Here is a 21,840-nt window from a genome sequence, read left to right as displayed (position 1 = left end):
TACATCTTTCATTTCCGCGCCGGTGTTGTCAGCGGCTTGTCTTGGCCAGTAAGACGCCCCATCCAGCTTCAGAGCGCTAGTCGGAACCGGCTTCTGCGTGGCACGGTAACGAAGGTGCGATTTTCGCCACAGTGAGTCGGCCTTGAATTCGGGATACACCTGTTCGAACTATGAAGCTTCAGCGATTAATGTGCCTCAGTCGTTGAGCATCTAGAATAAACAGACTGAAAATATGCGCTAAAGCGCGGGCTACATGGAGCGAATTGTCACGGCGAACGCGGCGCGGCGAACAGGGACGCGGCGGCACGACGTCGAAGATGCGCTGCATAGCAATACATGAGGCGAACAGCGGGCGGACGCCGCCGCGGTTTCGCCGTGTTGGCGCCAGTGTTATCAGACTTAGCATATGCGTTGTGGTAAACGATGAAACGAATATAAGCGCTTTTTAAGGGGTATGATATGAGTTAATCGTTATACTCCAGCCGGGCCGATGTTAAATTGGGCCTAGGCGCCACTTCTACCGCCTCTTCAAATTCCTGCGAGTTCATCTCTTGTTCGGCGCAGACATCAACACTAGCGCAGGTACCAACATGGTTGCAGAAGACGAGAAAAGGCCCGCGCGCGAAAGACCAGCATGCCTAGCGACCGGAACTGGCGCCTCCCGATTGGCTGTCGTCCGCCGCTGCGCGCTCGACGCTTCCGGCGGCCCGACGAAAATATTTGGATAGGCAGGTCGGCGGCGGCCGTAAAATTTTTGGACGCCGGCCGTGGGGCGTTCGCGGCCCGAGGAAGTTCGTCGCTCGGACGTCGGTTATTCGCTCCATGTATTCCGGGCTTAAGTTTGAATAAATGGCAGCACTAATATTTGCAGTATAAACAATCATGAAGCCGGCAATCACGCAATTTTGTCTGACAAGTTAAGCATTTGCGTATAGAGAAATGTTGACGCACGGTAACCTAGTCTCATAGAGAACTTAATATGTCAGCCAACCGTTCCATGGCAGTTGTCACGCATGTCTAGCGTTCCCACTTAACAGTATTATATTGCTGGCGCACAATTATAGCAGATGGGACGCTTATTTCTTGCATAGTATGCTCTAAGGTCTCCTAATTCCGCTCTCCATAAACGGGTGAAAAGACACCGCTTTTGGGTCCGTGCCGCATCTCTGAGAATGGGGAAAAACACTTCTGGCTAGAACTTGTTACGACTTCTGGTAAGGCCACGTTGGGAGGATGGGTGCAAGAGCCGCGCTGCTTCTCGTTGAGCAGCGATAAAAGGGAGGGGGAATAAAATGCGCACCTGTAAACAGGTAGTTGTCCCAAGAACACACAACTGCTCCAGAAAGTAAACACTAACCTCGCGTAAATCTCTCTGGTCGCCGCGGCGGCATTAGGGTGGCAGAGACGAACGGTCTAAAAGCATACACCGCTCGCTGCCGCCCGTAATTTACGATAGTTGCCCGCTTTCCTTGAAATGCGTCGCGAGAACGAATCGACATTTTCCACATACCGCCGCCCGAGCTCACTGACGCTTCTGTCAAATGAACTGGATATCGGCGTAACTTCAGCCGTTCTATAAGGAACGAGGACGAAGGGAAGGCACGCGTTTCGTCGGTCGTATTTTAATCAAAATTGTATCACGAGGAATTGGATAAACCGACTCCGAAATTCACACTGAATTTGACACGAGGGTTTAGATTTCCGAAATGCGACGGAAAGGGTCCTTGACGGTTGGCTTGACAAAAAGCCGCAGGCTTACTTATTGGAAATCTTACGAATACGTATATATATATATATATATATATATATATATATATATATATATATATATATATATATATATATATATATATATATATATATATATATGTATGTATATATATATATATGTATGTATGCAGACGGTGAAGTGAGGTTGCAAACCTTCGTGCGAAAGCTTCATTTTTAAACTTGGAATGCCGGAACATCAAACAATATTCTACGAAGAAACTCCGCACGCCAGACGCTATAATCACACTACAAATGCTGTTACGCCTAATTCTCTAATCAGAGGCTTGGTTATACCTCTGTAAAGAGGGATTTGAATTCCGCTGTTTCGAACAGCGACTATTGCACTACGAGCTATATATACATTATACGCATTACTTTATGCACTTGGAAAAGTTGCTATCTTTAGTAACAACCAACGTCTCACTGTTGTTTTTAACCTAAAAATCCGGTCTTATTCAGTAGTAACAGTGGTTTGCCACGAAAAAGCTGTCCACTGAAGCTGCAGCTAAGCTGCAACATTGAAGGTGTGCCTTTGAATGTTATGCGCCAACTTGCTGATATATTAATAATGTTTACAGATGGTATAGCATCTTTCGTCCTGGTGCCGTATTTTTGGAACGCGTAATTCAATGAGCACTTCCGTCTGTATACATTCTAATTGTAGTATGGTTATAAATAATGCTGACAATATGAATATGGCTGTACAAATTAGCATTAATATTCATCATTCAGAATCCTCGTGGAGACTAAAATGATCTTCTTTGTGTTGTCTGAATCGTTTCACGATGCTATATCTTATTCAGCTAATGAGGAGTCATATTGGTCACACGGGCATGTGGCAGAGCCGTCATTGCTTTCGAACTTTCAAAACGCGGGTCAAACACAGCCTTTACTTAACTATAAGTAATTTACCTTAGTTAAACAAATATTTCTCTTCTGGCTTATGTTTAAACGAACGTTTTCTCTTGGGCAGCCTTTTTCACGGAGTTGAAAAGAGAACGCGGATAAACGATGAAATAAAACTCGGCGGCCTGTATTTACGGTGAAACCGGAGCGTTCTGTAATGCCGTGCAACTTGGTAGAACCGATTGTATTTCCAGCTGCAGCGTCTTCGTGGAAGTGACAAGGTATCACGATAGGCGTTGGTGTCCGGCGTCAACGCGTGATAGCGCAATACCTCCTAGTTAGATAAGCAGACTGTGAGCTTGTGCGAGTTGGGGCAGCATGAATTTTCTACAGCACGGGTTAGGGCTGTCATTTCTTGGCATCGCGGAGCAGCACGCACTGCTTTAACGTGACGCGTCACGCTACCAGAGCCACAGAGTTTCTTACAATAATTACTAGAGGGATATTGTGGCTTTTTTTATTGCGCTTGGGGGTTCTGTGGGGCTTCTGTGCTAGAGGTCATCTGTTCGATTCCTGCCATTGGACAATTTTATTAATGCTTACTTATATGTAAGTACTTTGATGAAAATGGCGAGTTTACAAAGTCACGAAGCCGTTTGAAGCCACAAGGACGGAGTTTAGGCAAATCCATGCGATACTCATCATTCCAGGGGCGTAGCCAGGGGGCGGGGGGGGGGGGGGCTTATGGGGCTTCAGTTCCCCCCCCCCCCCCCCGAAATTTTTTCGTGCTGTCAATGCACCGGTGACCAAAGCAACCCCCGGCGCGGGCAAATTGGCTCTCCGGTGTAGGATACCGAGCAGTATGCATATGGTTCTCTGTGGATCAAGCGTTTCACGTTTTTTTTTTGTTATTCCTTCGGTAGCCACATTAGGTGCACAAAGTAGGCATTCAATTGTGGCCAACATATTTTCCTTGGGGTTCTTTAGTTTCGGTGCCCCCGCCCCACAAAAGGAAAAAAATACATTGTTACGGCGCAGCGAATTATTGCATGGTGAAAGTTCGATTTCGTTACTTCTTCCTTTGTGGAAAGTAATGGGCCACGGGACGCTTCAGTTGCCGGGTACTCTTATTATATTATTGCGATAGCAATTATAAGGACACCCCAATATCATCTTCCGTCGCGCTCGATACATCGGGGTGAGTAGATGGAATGGAGGCGGTATCTAGGATTCTGTGAATCTGTGATTGCTACATGTTTATTTGCTTCGTTTGACGCATTATACACCGTGACTTTTTCTTAGATACGTACATTTATTGGATACTTATACGTATATTTAAATATCTTGTTGGGAGAGCTTGTGTATACGTTTATTAATCTTTTTTTCCAGTGACACTTTTTTGCCCTTTATCAACTCCCATTGTATCTTCGCATTTCTAACGTACGAGGGCGAGTCAAATGAAAGTGAGCCTACCCACCCCGCGCAATAATGGTTAGGTTCATTATGTGCGAGGCATGTGCGTAGAAGAGAGCGATGTCTCATTTACAAAAGTGACACGCAGGTGTGAGGATAAAGGTTCTGTAATGCTCTCATACATTCGGTTGAACATGGTTGCGTGACATATTGGAAACTCCAAAAGTTGAACAGCGTGGTGCCGTGAAGTTTTTGACTGCTGAAGGTATGTCGCGTTGAACATCGCATTTCATTGGCTACTGTGAAGCGTTGGAGCAAACGGTTGAAAGGAGGACGTGAAAGTTGCAAAGACTATCCAAAACGGGACTAAAGCCATCGTGAAATCAGCCTTAACAAAATTGCAAAAGTTGATGAGGTGATGAGACAAAAACGAAGAATAAGCATCGATAAACTGGCAGAGCGTCTGAACATCAGTCACGATTCGGTTCACGCCAAAATGAACATCTCTGTCATCGGCTTTTGTGTGAGCAATGGATGCCCAATATTTTGAACCACCGCCAGAAGACAGAGAAGTTCGGCGCTGCCTTGACTGCTCTGATCCGGTATCACAATGAGGGTGACGACTTCTTGACTGCAATTGTGATCGGGGACGAACCATGGTGCCACTACCACGAGCCTGAAACACGACGGCAAAGCTTACAGTGGAAACATTCGAATTCACCACGTCCAAAGAAAGCAAAGGCCATCATTTCCGCCGGAAAGGTGTTGTTGACTTTTTTTTTCGATCGTCAGGGACCATTACGGATAGAATTTGTTAAGTCTTGAGAGACTATCAACTGTTTCCGATACTGTGAAACGCCGGAACGGCTGCGTGTTGCAATCAAGAAGAAACGATGTGGAAAATTGATGGAGTCATATTGTGTGTGTGTGTGAAGTGATTTTTCAAGAGAAATGGAAGAGATAAGTGCAGTGCCGTAACTGTCTCTCATAGGAGGATATTTCAACAGCACTGCACGGGGAAACGGGTATAGAAAGAGACCGGAATAGTAAAAAAAGAAAAAAAGGACAATGTAGCGAAGCGTTTGCGGGGCCTACAACCGCGCTCTAAGGTGTGTTGCTTCACATAATTCCATCAATGCCGAAAATGCACGCTTGGTTATAGAGCTGTGAGCATTGGGAAAGAGTAGGCACTGCAGAGTGGTGGCTGGCTAGCCACATCGGCGGTAGGAGGCGTACAGAGCCTCCCTCTCGGTCCTGAAGCCCGGGCAGTGACGCAGAAGATGCTCCAGTGTCTCCACGCCGTCGCAGCTACCACACGCGGGGCTGCCGGATCCCGTGAGCCTGTGTAAGTTGCATGACAATGCCCGTCCCCACATCGTTGATGTATTTAATACAAAACTGGCAACGTTCAAGTGGGAAACGCTGCAACATCCGCCACACAGCCCAGACCTGTCACCTTGCGACATCCACATTTTGGGGCAACCGAAAGAAAACAGCTCAAGGGAACCACATTCGTGTCGGGCAATGACGTGAAAGAGTCAGTTACAGACTTTTTGAAGCAGCAACCCAACGAATTTTATGAGACCGGAATCACGCGACTCCTTAGTCAATGGGACAAATGTCTAAATGCTCATGGCGACTATTTTTAAATAAAGTACCTCGTTTGTCATATATTCGCATTGGCTCACTTTCATTTGACTCGCCCTCCTATATTTTGCAGAACTGCTGCTTTTTATACGTGCTCTCTGTTGCGACTATAATTTCGGTGGAATTACTCACGATGCAGCGGTGGCGTAGAGGTAAAAGTGCAGCGGTGGCGTAGCGGTAGAACACCCGCCTCGCGTGCAAGAGGTTCGAATCCCGGTGCTGCGCAATTTTCCACCGGATTAAAAAAAAATCCGCGTGTTGATAAAATTGCATAAACAGGCCTGGAGTGTGGCCTGATCCCGGTGACCAGAACCGGTAACGCACTCCCTCCCCAGAGCGGGATTGGCCACCCTGGTGCAGTACTTGGCCACAATCTCCTATATGAACACAACAATCAAACCCCGGCCCCTCAGTCCGAAGCAGCTGCGAAGCATCTGACCACGGCGGCGGTCAGACCTGCGACGCAGCAGAGGGTGCTAAGAATCCCTGGCTCCGGACAGGCCGCCATTGGAATTTGAACCTGGCAACGTTTAACGCTAGAAGGTTATCTAGTGAGGCGAGTCTAGCAGTGCTATTGGAGGAATTAGAGGGCAGTAAATGGGATATAATAGGGCTCAGTGAAGTTAGGAGGCTAAAAGAAGCATATACAGTGCTAAAAAGCCGGCACATCCTGTGCTACCGGGGCTTAGTGGAGAGACGAGAACTAGGAGTCGGATTCCTGATTAATAAGAATATAGCTGGTAACATACATGAATTCTATAGCATTAACGAGAGGGTGGCAGGCCTTGTTGTGAAACTCAAAAAGAGGTACAAAATGAAGGTTGCACAGGTCTACGCCCCTCTTTTGCTAACGAATTACAAGACACAATCAATATCGTCGTAACACGCTTTCCTTCCTTACCCTTGTTTCTACTGGGTGACTTCAACATTCCAAACATAGTCTGGCATAGTGAACCCATCGTGACACACCCTTTCTCCGCGTTAGCAAAAGATTTTCTTGACTTGTGCGCACTGTTCTCTTTCAATCAACTGATAACCCAGTCCACCAGAATCACACCACAAGTTGCTAACACCCTTGACCTTCTGCTAACAACACGACCCGATTTTATTTCGAACAATACTTACTTACTATCCTTAAGCGATCAGTCCCTTATCCATTTCAACATCAACATTTCACGTCCGAAATCAGAAAAAAAGATCGACAATTCACGACTATAAGAAAGCTGATTTTGAATCAATTAACAACGAGCTCTGTATATTCCTTGATACTTTCCTGACTGATTTCGATAACCGCAGTGTTTAATCGAACTGGAATATGTTTGTTACTAAAATTCGTGAATTAACAGGAAAATTTATCCCTACCTACACTCTTTCCTGTAATGATAACGCTCCTTGGTACAACACCCACATTAAGCGCCTTTCTAACAAAAAGAAACGTTCGTACAGACTAGCTAAAACATCTCCAAACGCTCAAAGATGGGCAGCTTACAAACGCGCTACATATAACTACATAACAGCGCTTAAACAAGTTAAAGATAACTTATTAAAGAACACATTGCCATCCATGCTAACTACTGATACGAAAAAGTTCTGGCGCACTATTAACCCAAAACATGACGACGCCATAACCCTTGTTGATAGCACCGATACCGAAATTCCCCCTGCCGATTGCGCATTTGTATTAAATGACGTTTTTACGCGTAACTTTTCTAAACACGCTCATGTAACACGCCCAACTACACTATCTTATGACTACGCCGCAATGCACCCTTTAATAATCGAACCCCTTGGCATAGAAAAAATAATCGCCTCATTGAAACTCTCATGCGCTCCTGGCTGTGACTTAACCAACGCAAAGTTTCTAAAAAACACTAGCACATATTGTTCCATTATTCTTGCAAATATTTTCCAGCAATCACTTGACAAAGGTTCACTGCCCGCTGATTGGAAGGTGGGGAAGGTGATTCCACTCTACAAAACAAGTACTAAAAATTCCCCACTGAACTATCGGCCTATTTCCTTAACAAGTATACCATGCAAAATTATCGAGCATATTTTGTTTTCTCATATTGCCCGCTTCTTAGAAGAAAACTGGTCTTTTTTCTGAGTTTCAACACGGCTTCCGCAAAATATATTCGTGTGACACCCAACTAGTATCATTCACGTATAAACTAAACGTGTTGCTTGACCACTCTTCAGTTGCAGATCTAATTTTTCTGGACTTGGCAAAACGTTCGATAAAGTGTGCCACTGCTTATTAATCTACAAATTGTAACAACTAAACCTTGACCCTAAAATTTTGTACTGGCTTGAGGTTTTCCTCACTAACCGTTCAGTTTGTTTCAGCTAACGAAGTAACCTCTAATCTGAGTCCTGTTTATTCAGGTGTACCACAAGGCTCCGTGCTTGGACCCCTCCTATTTCTCATATATATTAACGACTTACCTTCCTGTGTTTCATCTCAAATTCACCTATTTGCTGACGACTGCGTAATTTACACCGAAATAACTCGCGACGAGGATGTAACCAGGCTTCAAGCTGGCCTTAACGCCGTTTCTGCATGGTGCAATTCATGGTTAATGGAACTAAATGTTAACAAGTGTAAATTCATGCGTGCATCACGAACTACCAGTGAACCAGCTGTGTACTCCCTTAATAATGCTCCACTAGAATTGGTAACAACTTACAAGTACCTTAGCCTTCACATCACCTCTGATCTTACTTGGAATACCCACATCACCCATATAATAAGTAACGCTAACAGAGTGCTAGGTTACTTACGACGCAACTTTTCCAAAGCACCTTCTTCCTTAAAATTCTCTATAAAACTCCAATACGACCTAAACTTGAGTATGCTGCTTCAATCTGGGATCCAGGTCAAGTAAACCTAATGCACTCACTGGAAATGGTTCAGAATAACTCTACTCGTTTCATTCTTTCTAACTATAATAGAACCGCGAGTATCAGTGCCATGAAATCTAGCCTTAACCTACCGTCCTTGTCATCACGTCGAAAAATGTTCCGTTTGTGCTTTTTTTATAAATTATTTCATCACCCGCTGCTACGCAACAAACTTATTTCTCCACCTCCGTATGTATCGCCCAGACTAGATCACATTCATAAGGGCGGCATTTCATTTTGCAGATCCAACGCTTTTTTGCAGTCATTTGTACCACGCACTTCCAATGGGTGGAATCGCCTCCCCGCCTCGATGGCCACTATCGCAGATCACCAATTATTCAAGAATGCCATAGCTAGCTAGCACTGTATAACTAGGAACCTTTTTCTTCACATTGTTCAACCAGTACTCACAAACTCCATAGCTAACATTGTATATCTATTTGCCATTTGTTAAATAGTTTTGTATATACATATGTATATAATTTTCTGCACTAGTAACTCCTGTTTGATGTTACCCGTTTTGCTTGTAACCACTCCCCTCTATAATACCGCAACGGCCCTGAGGGTATGATAAATAAAATAATTAAAAAACAAATAAATAAAAATCCAGTCATGATGACCAGGAAGTCGAAACCTTCTATGAAGACGTAGAATCGGTGATGGGTAAAGTCAAAACAAAATACACTATACTGATGGGCGACTTCAATGTCAGGGTAGACAAGAAGCAGGCTGGAGACAAGTCAGTGGGGGAATATGGCATGGGCTCTAGGAATAGCAGGGGAGACTTATTAGTAGAGTTTGCAGAACAGAATAATATGCGGATAATGAATACCTTCTTCCGCAAGCGGGATAGCCGAAACTGAACTTGGAAGAGCCCGAACAGCGAGACGAGAAATGAAATAGACTTTGTACTCTGCGCTAACCCTGGCATCATACAAGATGTGGACAAGCTCAGCAAGGTGCGCTGCAGTGACCATAGGATGGTAAGAACTCAAATTAGCCTAGACCTGAGGAGGGAACACAAGAAACTGGTACATAAGAAGCCGGTCAATGAGTTAGCGGTAAGAGGGAAAAAAGAGGAATTCCAGATCAAGCTACAGAACAGGTATTCGGCTTTAACTCAGGAAGAGGACCTTAGTGTTGAAGCAATGAACGACAATCTTGTAGGCATCATTAAGGAGTGTGCAATAGAAGTCGGTGGTAACTATGTTAGACAGGATAACAGTAAGATATCGCAGGACGAAAGATCTGATCAAGAAACGCCAATGTATGTAATCCTCGAACCCTACAGCTAGAATAGAACTGGCAGAACTTCCGAAGGTAATCAACAAGCGTAAGACAGCTGACATAAGGAAGCATAATATGGATAGAATTGAACATGCTCTCAGGAACGGAGGAAGCCTAAAAGCAGTGAAGAAGAAACTAGGAATTGCCAAGAATCAGATGTATGCTTAAAGAGACAAAGCCGGCAATATTATTACTAATATGGATGAGATAGTTCAAGTGGCTGAGGAGTTCTATAGAGATTTATACACTACCAGTGGCACCCACGACGATAATGGAAGAGAGAATAGTCTAGAGGGATTCGAAATCCCACAGGTAACGCCGGAAGAAGTAAAGAAAGCCTTGGGAGCTATGCAAAGGGGGAAGGCAGCTGGGGAGGATCAGGTAACAGCAGATTTGTTGAAGGATAGTGGGCAGATTGTTCTAGACAAAGTGGCCACCCTGTATATGCAATGCCTCATGACCTTGAGCCTACCGGAATCTTGGAAGAACGCTAACATAATCCTAATCCATAAGAAAGGGGACGCCAAAGAGTTGAAAAATTAGACCGATCAGCTTACTGTCAGTTGCCTACAAACTATTTACTAAGGTAATCGCAAATAGAATCAGGAACACCTTAGACATCTGTCAAGCAAAGGACCAGGCAGGACTCCGTAAAGGCTACTCAACAATAGACCATATTTACACTATCAATCAATCAAAATTCCGGGGACGCGAACATTGTCAATGCCATGCCACATTGTTGGTGCCCTCGCGGGAAGCTCGTTCGTTCAGAGTACGCTTGAAGGTAGCGCGGTAGCGTACGGTGCGAATAGATGCGCAAGCCGGCCGCTGTAGGGTAATTTTAATGCGTAAGCGCTCTTTGTCGAGTAGCCCGGCCTGTCACGCGAAATGTGTAATGCATTGTATCTGCAGACCAAATGCGTAATTTGCGAAGACGTTTGATTGTTATAATAGTGTAAATGTAGATGAATGGAAGCTTTATAGGCGATACGAAACAATCGAAAGCAAGTTAAAAAAAAAATTATCAGAGAGAATTTCCATAGGGATACATAGGGTTCCATAAAAAGGGCACGGGGAAGCCTATAGCAGGGGTGGGCCAACTTGAAATTTAGGGGTGGGCTTACTTAAATTTATGGGTCGGCCAAGCTGAACTTTCGGGGTCGGCGAACTGAAATTTGAGGGTAAGTCATGTTAAATAGGGGGCGGGGCCAACTTGAAATTTGGAGGTTGGCGAACTGAAATTTTGGAGTGGGCTAACATAAATTTGGGGTAGTAGTGCTGCGGAAACCCGCAAGGTGGAGAGAAGTAATGACTTTCATTCCTTCATTTCATAAATTGAAAAATTTGTTTCATAAATTCGGGGGTGGGCCAACTTAAAATTTGGAGGGGGGGGGGGGGGGGGCTAACTTGAAATTTAGGGGCACGCCAGCTGAAATTTGTGAATGGGCCAACTTGAAATTTGGGTATGGGCCAACCTAAATTTGGAGGTGGGCAAACTTGAAATTCAGGGGTATGCTTACGCACAGTTAGACAACTATAGTGCAGTTTCTGCATGCTTGGTAACTCTCGCGCTTTCTTTACTACTAGAAAATAAAAATAAGAAATTAAACTCACGCGAAAGCATGCGTGGAAGAATAATTGAATTGGGTGTATTCGACTACCGTCTTAAACTCTTTCATTTAAACGCCGCCATAAATGTTTAATACATTATATAACAGGGTTCTCGAGAACTATCTTGCTTTTTTTTTTCTTCAGCCAGCGAAGCAGGAGCCCTTCCGCACGACCCTCTCCAAAAGAACCTTGAACAGAAGCCGCAGGCCGGTAAGTCCCACAGCACGCGCTCACAGCTTCGAAGCTTGTAATTATTAACCTGATTAGAAATTTCCCCGCCGAACAGGGACGGAGCGCCTAATTATCTTTGTGCCCAGATCTAGTGTCGCGTGGCGTTTCGATCCATTCAGCGAAAGAACGAGATTAGCGTATGCGTAGCTGGTAATTGCTGGATTAAGTTATTACGAAGCCTCACTGTCTGCTTCGTTTCAGAATTAAAGCGATCGTCAGCGAGAGGAGCGTCGACTACATCGAAGGTGTTCGGCTTCGTGAACAACGGTACGCGGAACTTGTCGCTCCCGTGTTTTCTCGCCATTCTCTCGTTTGACAGTTCACTGAATCGAAAGACGACCGTGTCTTTACCATTATGCTTTCACTAATGTTCCACCTCTCTCTTCTTTTCTCCAAAGATAAAAATAATTTCTCGAAAGATTTAAAAAAGACGATAGAAGGTAAGTGGTGTTGGGTGTAGTGCACCGCTATTAAGCAGATAATTACATGGCATGGAGGAAAGCGATCGTGACTCAACGGTTATACATTGTGTAATATTTGAAATGGGCGCAAATATTCGCTCTGAGGTAAACTGAATACGACTCAACGACTGTAGATGGTGTAATCTTCGAATTATGCGCGAATTATTCTGTGCGAAGGCACATGCTATCATTCTGATAGATTAAACGTGTACGCAACCATCAGGCAAGGAATGTTTCGCCAGTGCACAGCTTCGGCATACGGTTTTCTCTCGCCGTAGTCCCCGAAGAGCGGTCAAAACACCCTAGGGCTATTTTTCTGACCTGCTAGTGGTTCACTACAAGTTCTTGGTTGCGGCAGTTTAGTGCGCTTTCGTAACACGGTGTCACGTGAGAGGGCATAGAAGCGATCGAGAAGTGGGTGTTCAGAGTAATGATTAGCTTGCGGCTCGCTGTTGCCTTAAAAAAACATTGAAGAGCTGCGCTTGGTAAAGTATTGTGGAGTGTTTCCTTAAGGCTTGGTTAGCACTGATTTGGTGAAAATTGGGTCTTTATTATCGAAGGAAATCAAGAGCAAGCATTCCATTTTTATATTTCGCGACCGTTAGGCACATCCACGGTAGTATGACCTCACTGTTTCTGTTAAGAGCCTGTTTCTGTTAAGAAAAAGAAGTTCTCAAATCTCGATACGCTGATTAAATTGCGCTTTATATTAAAATCTGATTTTGTATTTCGTTAACTTATATCACCAGAGAAAACGCCTAATGGTCGTCATCTAAAGACGTCAGTATAAGAGATAGCGCTTTATATTGTAATGTGATATTGTATTTCATTAAATTATATGACCAGAGAAAACACCTAGTGACGTCATCTAAAGACGTCAGTATAAGAGATAGCTTGGGAACTTCAAGCCTGTATTTCCCTTGTGAGTTTCTTCTGACTTACCAACAGGGCACTCACTACCAGGCTATTGTTTCTGGTATTTCAGAGCTAATTTACGCACTGCGCAACTTAAACATTCTTCTTTACTGTCCGCTCAAACGACACTCATCATAAAGATAAGCTTAATTGTATTATTAAATTAAGCCCTCTACAATACCAAAAAAGCCACTCTTACCGTGACAGTAGGCTTGGTAAGCAAAAAAGGAAGAAACTAGAAAATTGGTTTTCAATATGGATTACATTGAATTATAAAGGAGCCCAAAGACAGAACTTAGCAAGTTTCGAGAATTTTCGCAACGCTATATAGATAGACCCAAATACGGGAGAATACTTCGAAATCCGTGACGTCACACTGACTTAACGGCGCTTAGGTTTCAACGCAAAATAATAAAGAAAAAAAAAATCAACAATGTTAATTTTCTATTGGTATAACTTTAACCACTTATAGTGACATTTTTAGCATTGAAACAATACTTTTATCAGTCTAAACTGATGTAGGTTTCCTCTTTCGCGTCTCTTTATGTGTTGAGTCGTGGCTGGCATCCCTATAGAGAAAAATGTGAAAGGTGTTGAGACAGTGGACGCAGTGTGAATATGGCAGCTTGCCACACTGATACTTTCACTAAGTATGCTGCTGCAAATGATGCTGCGAACGATGCGGCTTACGAAGCTGCCACGGAGGTACTGTCGCTTGTGTTCACCAAGCTACAGAATTCCGAACGCCTGGCTGTCCAGGTGTCGTGCGTAGTCACACTGGCGTCACGTCTCTTCCATGTCGGATCAATGCTTTTCACTCACTTTATCGCGCACAAGCTGCTCGCCTCATTTACGCCCGCGAGCGCGCCGTGCCATTAAGTGTCACGCACGCCACTGCAGACGCGTTCACCGCCCTGTGCAGGAATCGCGATCGATGACGCGCGTGAAACGGTGTCGCGGGCCGCAGCTGCATTGTGGCTCGCCATGTTAACGGCGCCGGGTACTTCTCGGCGAATCGTTTTGCTACATTCGCAATTATGAGTTCCTGAAAAGGGCGTACTAAACCTTTTTCGAATATATCTTTTTTTACGTGTATTAGGAGCTTTTTTCACCGCGGACAGAACGTTCCAGCACTATACGCGGTCGATCGACTGTTGTGAACCTTGCACGTGTCTGCGCCCACTTTTATGCCGTATGTTGATTAGTACACATTTTTTTTAAACGCCTTGGAATAATTGCGCTTTGTTTGTTTTTTCAATCAGCGATAACAAGTCCCAACGCTGCATATAGTCAGTCGGTTGTAATGAATTCTCTTTTCTTATGCCACTGTTAAGCCTTTTCTGGCATGTTTACTTCACTCGAGAGACTACAGACGAACGCTCTGGCTGAAGTTGACGAAGGGTATAATCGGGACGTTCGTTTCAGTTCCGCCTTCCAGGCAGGCTCCTGTTTCGTCCTACGACAGGCCAACGTCTGCGAAAGAAGGAACGAAAGGTGTGTGTGTGTGCGTGCCTGCGCGTCGCGTGTTTCCATGGAGACCAGCGCTGTGTCCTCTGAAAAACTGAGTACGCTGCGAAAAATGACCCGTGTTGTGTCAGCTCTTCGTTTACGGAAGCAGATGGGAATGCTGGCCGTCCGTCTCCGCTTTCATTACCATTACTGTGTTGATTGGGAGAATGCGGCGCGTAACAGTAGCATTGCGCAAAGAAGCGAGCAGCTTCTGCCACCGGCTTACCAAGGGCACTGACTGTTTCTGTTGACTGTACGTGGGCTCTGTCGGCAGCACCACAGGAAAACTATTTACCTGTCAAACACTTTAAATCGCGCTCGAACTAAAGAAGAAGGTAAGTGGAGAACAGACAAGATTGCACTTGTCACTGGTGCCATCCTTCCTCACCATTTCTTGTGTGAGAAGGGGTGGATGCACGCAGGAAGTAGTTATGTGCAGGAGACAGTAAGTTATACTCGTCTCATGCGGATTCAGAGGGGGAAAGAAAACGAAAAAAGAAGCAGTAACCATGACAAGGATAAAACATTTCTTTCCGCAACCGGTAGTTTTTCTTGTAATTCTAGTATGATAATGTGCCCGAAGAGTTCATATGAAGACTAGATAAATGCGAGGCCTAAAGTTTACATCAGACACAGTAAATTTTACGCAAGCCAAAATATAACCGAGGCGGCAGGTACCTCGTTACAGCATATAAAACATGACTACTGAAGCTGAAATTAAGTGTACGTCTTGCTCCCGCAAACTCTCATGTCAGATGCTACGTTCAGACCCAACGAAAGAAATGACCAAAAAACACCCATGCCCGCGCAGCTTTTGCAGTTATTTCGGTAAAATTCACCACTTACTTTACCACAAAAATGTGAAAGCAAGGGCCTATGTAAGTGTTAAACGTGCTTAAGCTAAACCTTCGAGAATAAGATAAGACTTAGATAAGGCTAAGTGCGTTGAATGAAATGAAAATATTGCGAGGTAAGCGTTGTCTTCTTTTTAATGGAAGGAGCCGTCGATCATGCTTCATAGCGAAAAATATGAGACTCATATAGAAACAACGTACTGGCTTAATGAATCTCCATGATGATGCTTTTTTCAATGCCTTATTCTAGTCTTTAGCAACGTTTTATCAAACGGGAGCTCTTCAGTTTCTATCGAGCTTCGGTGGTTGTTTCTTCTGGCGCCAGCATTAAATTCACGGCTCAAATTGCACACAAGATGAATTCATGTGTCACATCTAACGAGAGAGAACAACGCATGGTGTTTTGCGCAAGTTTTTACCAGCAGGCAAACTTCGGTGATGGGAAGTGCTTTAAAGACAGCGTTATGAGTGGCCTTCTATCACCACGACTGCGTGCCAATAATCTGCACTCGCCTTCGTTGCTTTCCGATGGGCTGTGTGTTTTCAAATCTGTTTCTCGGAGGGAAAGATCAGACAGCAGCAAAAAACACGCGCACGACCGAGCACAATGTTTGAAAGAGGCTGGAAGCGCGGGACAGAGGGCTGCATTACACTAGGTTACGTCACTTTCTTACTTTCACACACGAGAAAAAAAAATCGTGTAACTGCTACACCATGTAGTCAACAGTGCGGAGTTGGTGCTTTCTTTCTTACCTGTCCTGATAATACTGGAGGCCACTTAGTTCCCCCCCACTCCTCTTAGAGGCGGCACAACATTACGTATGTGACGAGGACGTTACTTAACTACATCGCGCCATTCTCTCGTCTGTCTATTCGATTGCATCAATTTCAATACATAGATGTATACGGGCGGAATTCTCGATAGATCTCTTGGGGGGATATATATTTCCTGACGCTTTTATGGGCTAAGCTGTAAAAGGTGTAAAAAATACTTTTTTTCTCACAGGTGGTTGGGCGCTTCTTACCAACCTAATTACGTCAACGAAAATTCCGGGTGATGATGGGACTCAGAGTATACGACCGAGTTTTCGTAAGTACACTAAAACGGAATTAACGCTAAAATTGCAAGAAAGAGCTAGACCGAACGTTAATAAAGCTTGGTGACTGGAAGCGTTCATGGTGACATGGCCAGGCGCCACAGCGAGCATGCAGTGACTGCGATGCACACATTTAAGAAGCATGGAATATCGCCAGGCCACTCTTGTTTTTGACAGCCGTAATGCCTCTCGGTCTGATTTAATTACAACCCACCATTTAAGTTACATAAAGAAAGAAAACATTTAAAAAGCATGTATAACGTCACTAGGGCGCTCGTGTCCTTGATAGCCGTTATACCTGTCTTGAAAATTGTAACGGCGTTAACACATGCATCCACAAAGTAACAAGGACGAGACACAAGCGCTGTTACGATTTTCAAGTCAAGTACGCACTAACTCGCCCAGAAAGAAGTTCTAATGAAATACCTGTCAGCCGGAGAAAAGCAATAACAACCCACCGTTTAAGCTAGATAAAGAGGAAAGAAAAACTTGGCCAGTACTTAGCACCACAAACTCCTTTAGTGTGCTATTTATAGACTTTTGCTATTTATATAGATTTTGATGATTATGACGTCTCGACAGCCGCTCGCGCGTGCGCCGCGGGCGGCCTTGCACATTTTCATTTATAAAGGTGACGTTTCTATAGCTCGTATCTTTGTGAAACTTGCTCTTTCGTGCACAATCTGACGCGCTCGCGTTCCCTCAAAGTGGAGCGAGTCTGGCCATAATGCCACAAATTAATGCCTGACCGATTGTGGGATCGAACCTCTGTCTTCCAACACAATACTCTATTAGGCCAAGATCGCACGCATGCTTCTCTTGCCAAAATTGCTTTTTCGCGCGAGGGTACCTGAAGTGTACCTGGAGGCGGAGAGGAGGAGCGCGATCGGGGATGATCACGGGTCCTGAACTCGTTACGGGCTCTGAAGATGTTCGTTGCGTTCGGCTGCAGGTTGCGGCTCGGGCTGGCTGCCGTGCGCCGACGGCATGAGCTGCGTGCGGCCGGACAGCGTTTGCGACGGCGAGCCGCAGTGCCCAGACGCGTCGGACGAGCGCGACTGCATCCGGCTGGGTTGCCAGAAGGACATGTACGCGTGCTCCGTGGAGGGCGTGACGCGCTGCCTCAAGCGGTCCCTGGTGTGCGATGGCGTGGCCGACTGCGACGACCACGAGGACGAGAGCAACTGCAGTGAGTGGGCCAGCACGTGACCGGTGTTGCACAATCGCGTACACTTTGGACGCTGCCTTATGTGAACAACAGCTGAGGTCTGGGCGTTTTCAAATACCGCCACGTTGTCAAACTTGCCATCTTGTTGGCTCTGATTGATCCAGAGGGCTGCTACGGCTTCTCGATTGCCTCAAAATGCCACCACCACAGAATTTGACAACATTGTGGAATCTGACGATATCCAGAATAACACCTCTGGTGAGAAGCCTCAGTCAGACTGGAGAAGCCTCAGGAAGCCTCGGGCAGACTGGAGCCAGCGTTCGGACAAGGGGGAATTTTTTCGTTAGGGATGAGCTGATGAAAAAAATAAAAGGTTGTATTAGCCAGGCGCAAAAATGTACGCCGACCACAAACAACAAAAAGTACATGACGAAAACTACAAGACATTAGAAAAACAACAAAGAAATAAAGACGTTTTGGCTTTCATATGGGATTACGAGATACGGAATGTCTTGGGCTTTTCTTTTTGTGCGTGTGTCAGCTTGTGGTCGGCTCTATCTTTACCCTTGACTACGCTAATGCCGACCAAACGAGCTTTCGTCAAAGCGTTGTCCACAAGTCACCTACAAGGCTCCAGGCTGTGGCCTAAATTTGTTGTTCGGGCACTTTTTGTCGCTCCATGCCTCATGTTGCCGCTGACCCCTTGTGCCGTTTATACCCGCGTAGCTGTATGCACCGTACCACTACCCGACGTAGAATATATCGCAGTACAGCGGCGTCAAATTGGGCGGGATGTGTTTATGGCGACCTTCTGCCGTTGTGGCTCAGTGGCTGCGAGCAGGAAGCCAAGGTTTCGACTTCCTGCAGTGGTGGCTGTATTTTTATGGTGGAGGGATGCAATAACACTCGTTTGCCATGCATTAATGCACGTTAAAATCCTATAAGGATTTTGTCGGATCAATCAATCAATCAATCAATCAATCAATCAATCAATCAATCAATCAATCAATCAATCAATCAATCAATCAATCAATCAATCAATCAATCCTGATGACGGGTGTTTCCACTTGGGAATCCCCCTCAGTTTTCAGGTTCTCATCTCCCAATCATTATGAAGCGTTAGGGGACCGCGCGAATTTCTCGGTTCTTGGTAATCTTTCATAAGCAGTGAGCACTTCTCTTTGTGACATCGAACGCCGAAGCTTCAGAGAAGCTAGTGCCTGATCGCACTCGAATATTCAAGGCAGTAGTCTTAACTAAAGCATAATGTAAGGCAACCAGGGATTTATATGTATGTTGTTATTAATGACGGTTAACATGAAACAGCAATTTGACAGTGATAGTTCGACCGGTAAAATGTAGTTGCTCGTGTTTGCAAGTGGCGTGTAGAATACAGGCAGCATTAAAACGAGAAATTTACTATGTGCTGAACAGCTATACAACAGGGTTTGATTGTAACGTCTAGTTTGTCGTAAGCGTGGACTACAGGTATTGAAATTTGCAGATCAGACCGTTGTCAACGCAAGGCCTGGCTTCTTCGATGACAGCCCTCTGGACTTAGGTATGGAATGTATTCGTTCGGGTGGCTTTCTTTGATCCTAATAATATATATAAAATATTAGTAAAAAAACTTGCAGCTCCAGAGTTGAGACGTAATTCGTTAATTTAATATTGCGTATTTATATATATCGCAGTCCAGCACACTGTTACGTTAAGCTTGAGAACACTATTGTTCATGCCTATGTGTCTTTGGTGAACACGGGTGTAACACGGTTTCTGTCGTGCAAGATGACTTCTCACCCCATGTCTTACAGGTACCTAAATACTTGTGATACGTGGTGCGCGGGGTGCATGGTCCCGCAGTCCTGACCAAAATTGTCGACGTGCATGCGTGGCCCGCGCGTCGACGAGATATAGGTTCCCGGAGACGCGCGCAGAGGCGTTTGGCCGAAAAAGCGTCGAAGCCCAGTGGGCGCACCGTCACGCTCCCCTCAATCGGCTCTGCAGGAGACAGTTCATTGTCGAGGGTGTTTCGCATAGGGTTCTGGATTTTACTGCTGAAATGAGCCTCGCGCGCGCACTTAGCGTTCTGGCTGAGCAGAAGGTGTGTGCATACCACACCGTGGTGCGTACACTGGTCTGAGCGGAACGCACTGTGAGCGCCAAGCTAAATGTAATACTCTGCGCACATGTTTATTTCATGCATATGTACATGTATGCATGTGTACTTCGTACGTATACATGTGTGCATGTGTACTTGTATACATCGTGTACATCTGACAGCACGCGTACGTGTCCTTATAGCAGCCCAGCAGAATGCAGTCGCGCTCGCCCGACGCGTCTGACATTGCGGCTCGCCATAATGGGCGCTCGTCCTGTCTCCTTGCGTGAATTTGTGCTCGTCTTATTATAGCTATACTTCACCAACTGGCCCAATGAGAAGTAGTGTAATGCTTGCTTTGGGCGCTGACAAACGGCGCCGGTTTTCCTTCGGTCTCACCTCGTGCTACATCGAGGTGCAATGCCCGAAACGCCGCTGGCGGCGCTCCTAACCACGCAAGCGTTCTGAGGCACTTTCATTCGGAACGCTAAGCTCTGCTGTCGTTTTCAATGCTTCGCCTTCGGGCGGAAGTGGTAACTTTCTCATTTGATGTAGGGCTCGGGCGCGCACGAAGACTGAAATAGGATTTTGTCACGTTGGGCGATACTGAGGGTTTCGTTAGTTGGGCAGTCATGTTTGAATTTTCTCACAGACGACAAGAACGACGTTCCAGCTGTCAGAGACATGGTCGACAGAGGCAACTCCACTCTTTCACCGCTGAGAAATGGGACAGTCCGAACGACACAGCCCCGCGCAGGGGGAGGCTTCGGCTCTCTGGGGAACTCCACGAACGAAACGGGTGAGGCTTCAAGCGAAACTGTTTGACCTCAACGACAGACTTTTGCCCTTTCGCATATTTTACCAGCTGCATGGGCTGACATTCTGCTTTAGGTACTCGAAGTTCTGTTTTTAATTCCAGACATGTAGATACAATAGAAGGAACAATAATGATCTGACATCACACATCTGAGGCAATAAAAAGAAAACAGCTAATATCTGGCATGACACTCCTTCTATCCCTCAAAATAAATCGGCAGTGGCGGAAAACTTACAAAGTAACTAACAGCACAGAGTGCCACCCATTGTCTAGAAGAATGGCTGCAAGTAATGGAGTACATGCCTTGGGATAAAAAAAAAAGTAAGACCAAATATATTAGCGTAAAAAAGAAACCAGGGAAAAAAAACCCACTACAGTTAATGTAATACACTACCAGGAAAAGCTGTCAGTGAAACATTTTTCTAATTTTCTTGCAAGAAGGACTATAATTGATAATTTACTCAACCCTGGTGCCAGTGCGATTCCCGTCTGAGGTGGTCGCATTCAGTTGGGTGCAATGACACCCGCGCACCGAAATTTCGGCGGGTGGTAAGAAGAACCCCAGGTGATCAGGATAACCCAGTAGCCACCAATTACCACGCTTTTTATTGCCAAGTTACGACTGTGGGACGCAAAAGTCGCATTATTATAATTGCCTCCGTCTCTTGATATGCGCTAGCCCCTTGCAAGAGACGACAGAAATAAACTTCGTTCGCCACATCTGCGTCTTGTTTCCAATGTAATGACGGGTTTAGTGGCTACACTGGTTAGCACGTCCACAACGACATGCGCGCTAGCATTGTATTCCTTAATCCTTTAATCAACGACGTTTCGAAGATGCGATGTACGCGTATACCTTAGCCTGGCCGCGCCTCGTGCATGCACCTTCAATTCCGTGCGTCGCAGCTGTTTCCAGCGTGTTTCACTTCATTTGCTCATTAAGCGCACAGTATTCTTTAATCTCTGATCTACCTTCATCTTCTGGACATCAATATAGGCTGAAGATGATGATGATGATTCCTTCATCAAGTATTTAATTATTACATTTTCCAAAAGATGTTGCAATCATGGTACTGAAGTCAACCGGGGCCCATGACATCGTTGTTACCTATTCTGAGGCTGCATTGACGTTTCTCTCAATATTTTGCCTAAAAGGGTTATTTAGTACTGCGGTACAAAAGTGCGTGTCAAGCCGCTACATTTGGTGTAATA

General features: G+C 45.2%; 1 protein-coding gene across 15 annotated transcripts in view; it reads left to right on the top strand.

Annotated features, from left to right (window-relative positions):
• LOC126535781 (uncharacterized) overlaps nucleotides 1-21,840 on the top strand; it is an 82,268-nt gene that overhangs the window by 7,163 nt on the left and 53,265 nt on the right. For 13 of the 15 annotated variants that reach the window (XM_055073417.2, XM_055073412.2, XM_072287759.1 and 10 more), the window contains exons 4-11: nucleotides 11,620-11,685; nucleotides 11,908-11,973; nucleotides 12,105-12,146; nucleotides 14,508-14,576; nucleotides 16,452-16,535; nucleotides 17,495-17,731; nucleotides 19,215-19,271; nucleotides 20,464-20,610. In XM_055073417.2, the coding sequence (XP_054929392.2) occupies nucleotides 11,620-11,685; nucleotides 11,908-11,973; nucleotides 12,105-12,146; nucleotides 14,508-14,576; nucleotides 16,452-16,535; nucleotides 17,495-17,731; nucleotides 19,215-19,271; nucleotides 20,464-20,610 (768 nt within the window). The remainder of the gene's footprint in view (nucleotides 1-11,619; nucleotides 11,686-11,907; nucleotides 11,974-12,104; nucleotides 12,147-14,507; nucleotides 14,577-16,451; nucleotides 16,536-17,494; nucleotides 17,732-19,214; nucleotides 19,272-20,463; nucleotides 20,611-21,840) is intronic. The other 2 variants (XM_072287756.1, XM_072287760.1) reach the window with 2 other exon arrangements.

This window comes from Dermacentor andersoni, chromosome 4 (assembly GCF_023375885.2).
Source record: "Dermacentor andersoni chromosome 4, qqDerAnde1_hic_scaffold, whole genome shotgun sequence".
NCBI classification, from domain to species: domain Eukaryota; kingdom Metazoa; phylum Arthropoda; class Arachnida; order Ixodida; family Ixodidae; genus Dermacentor; species Dermacentor andersoni.
The sequence above is the reverse complement of the archived record's forward strand: the minus strand, read 5'-3'. Positions and strand labels throughout refer to the sequence as shown.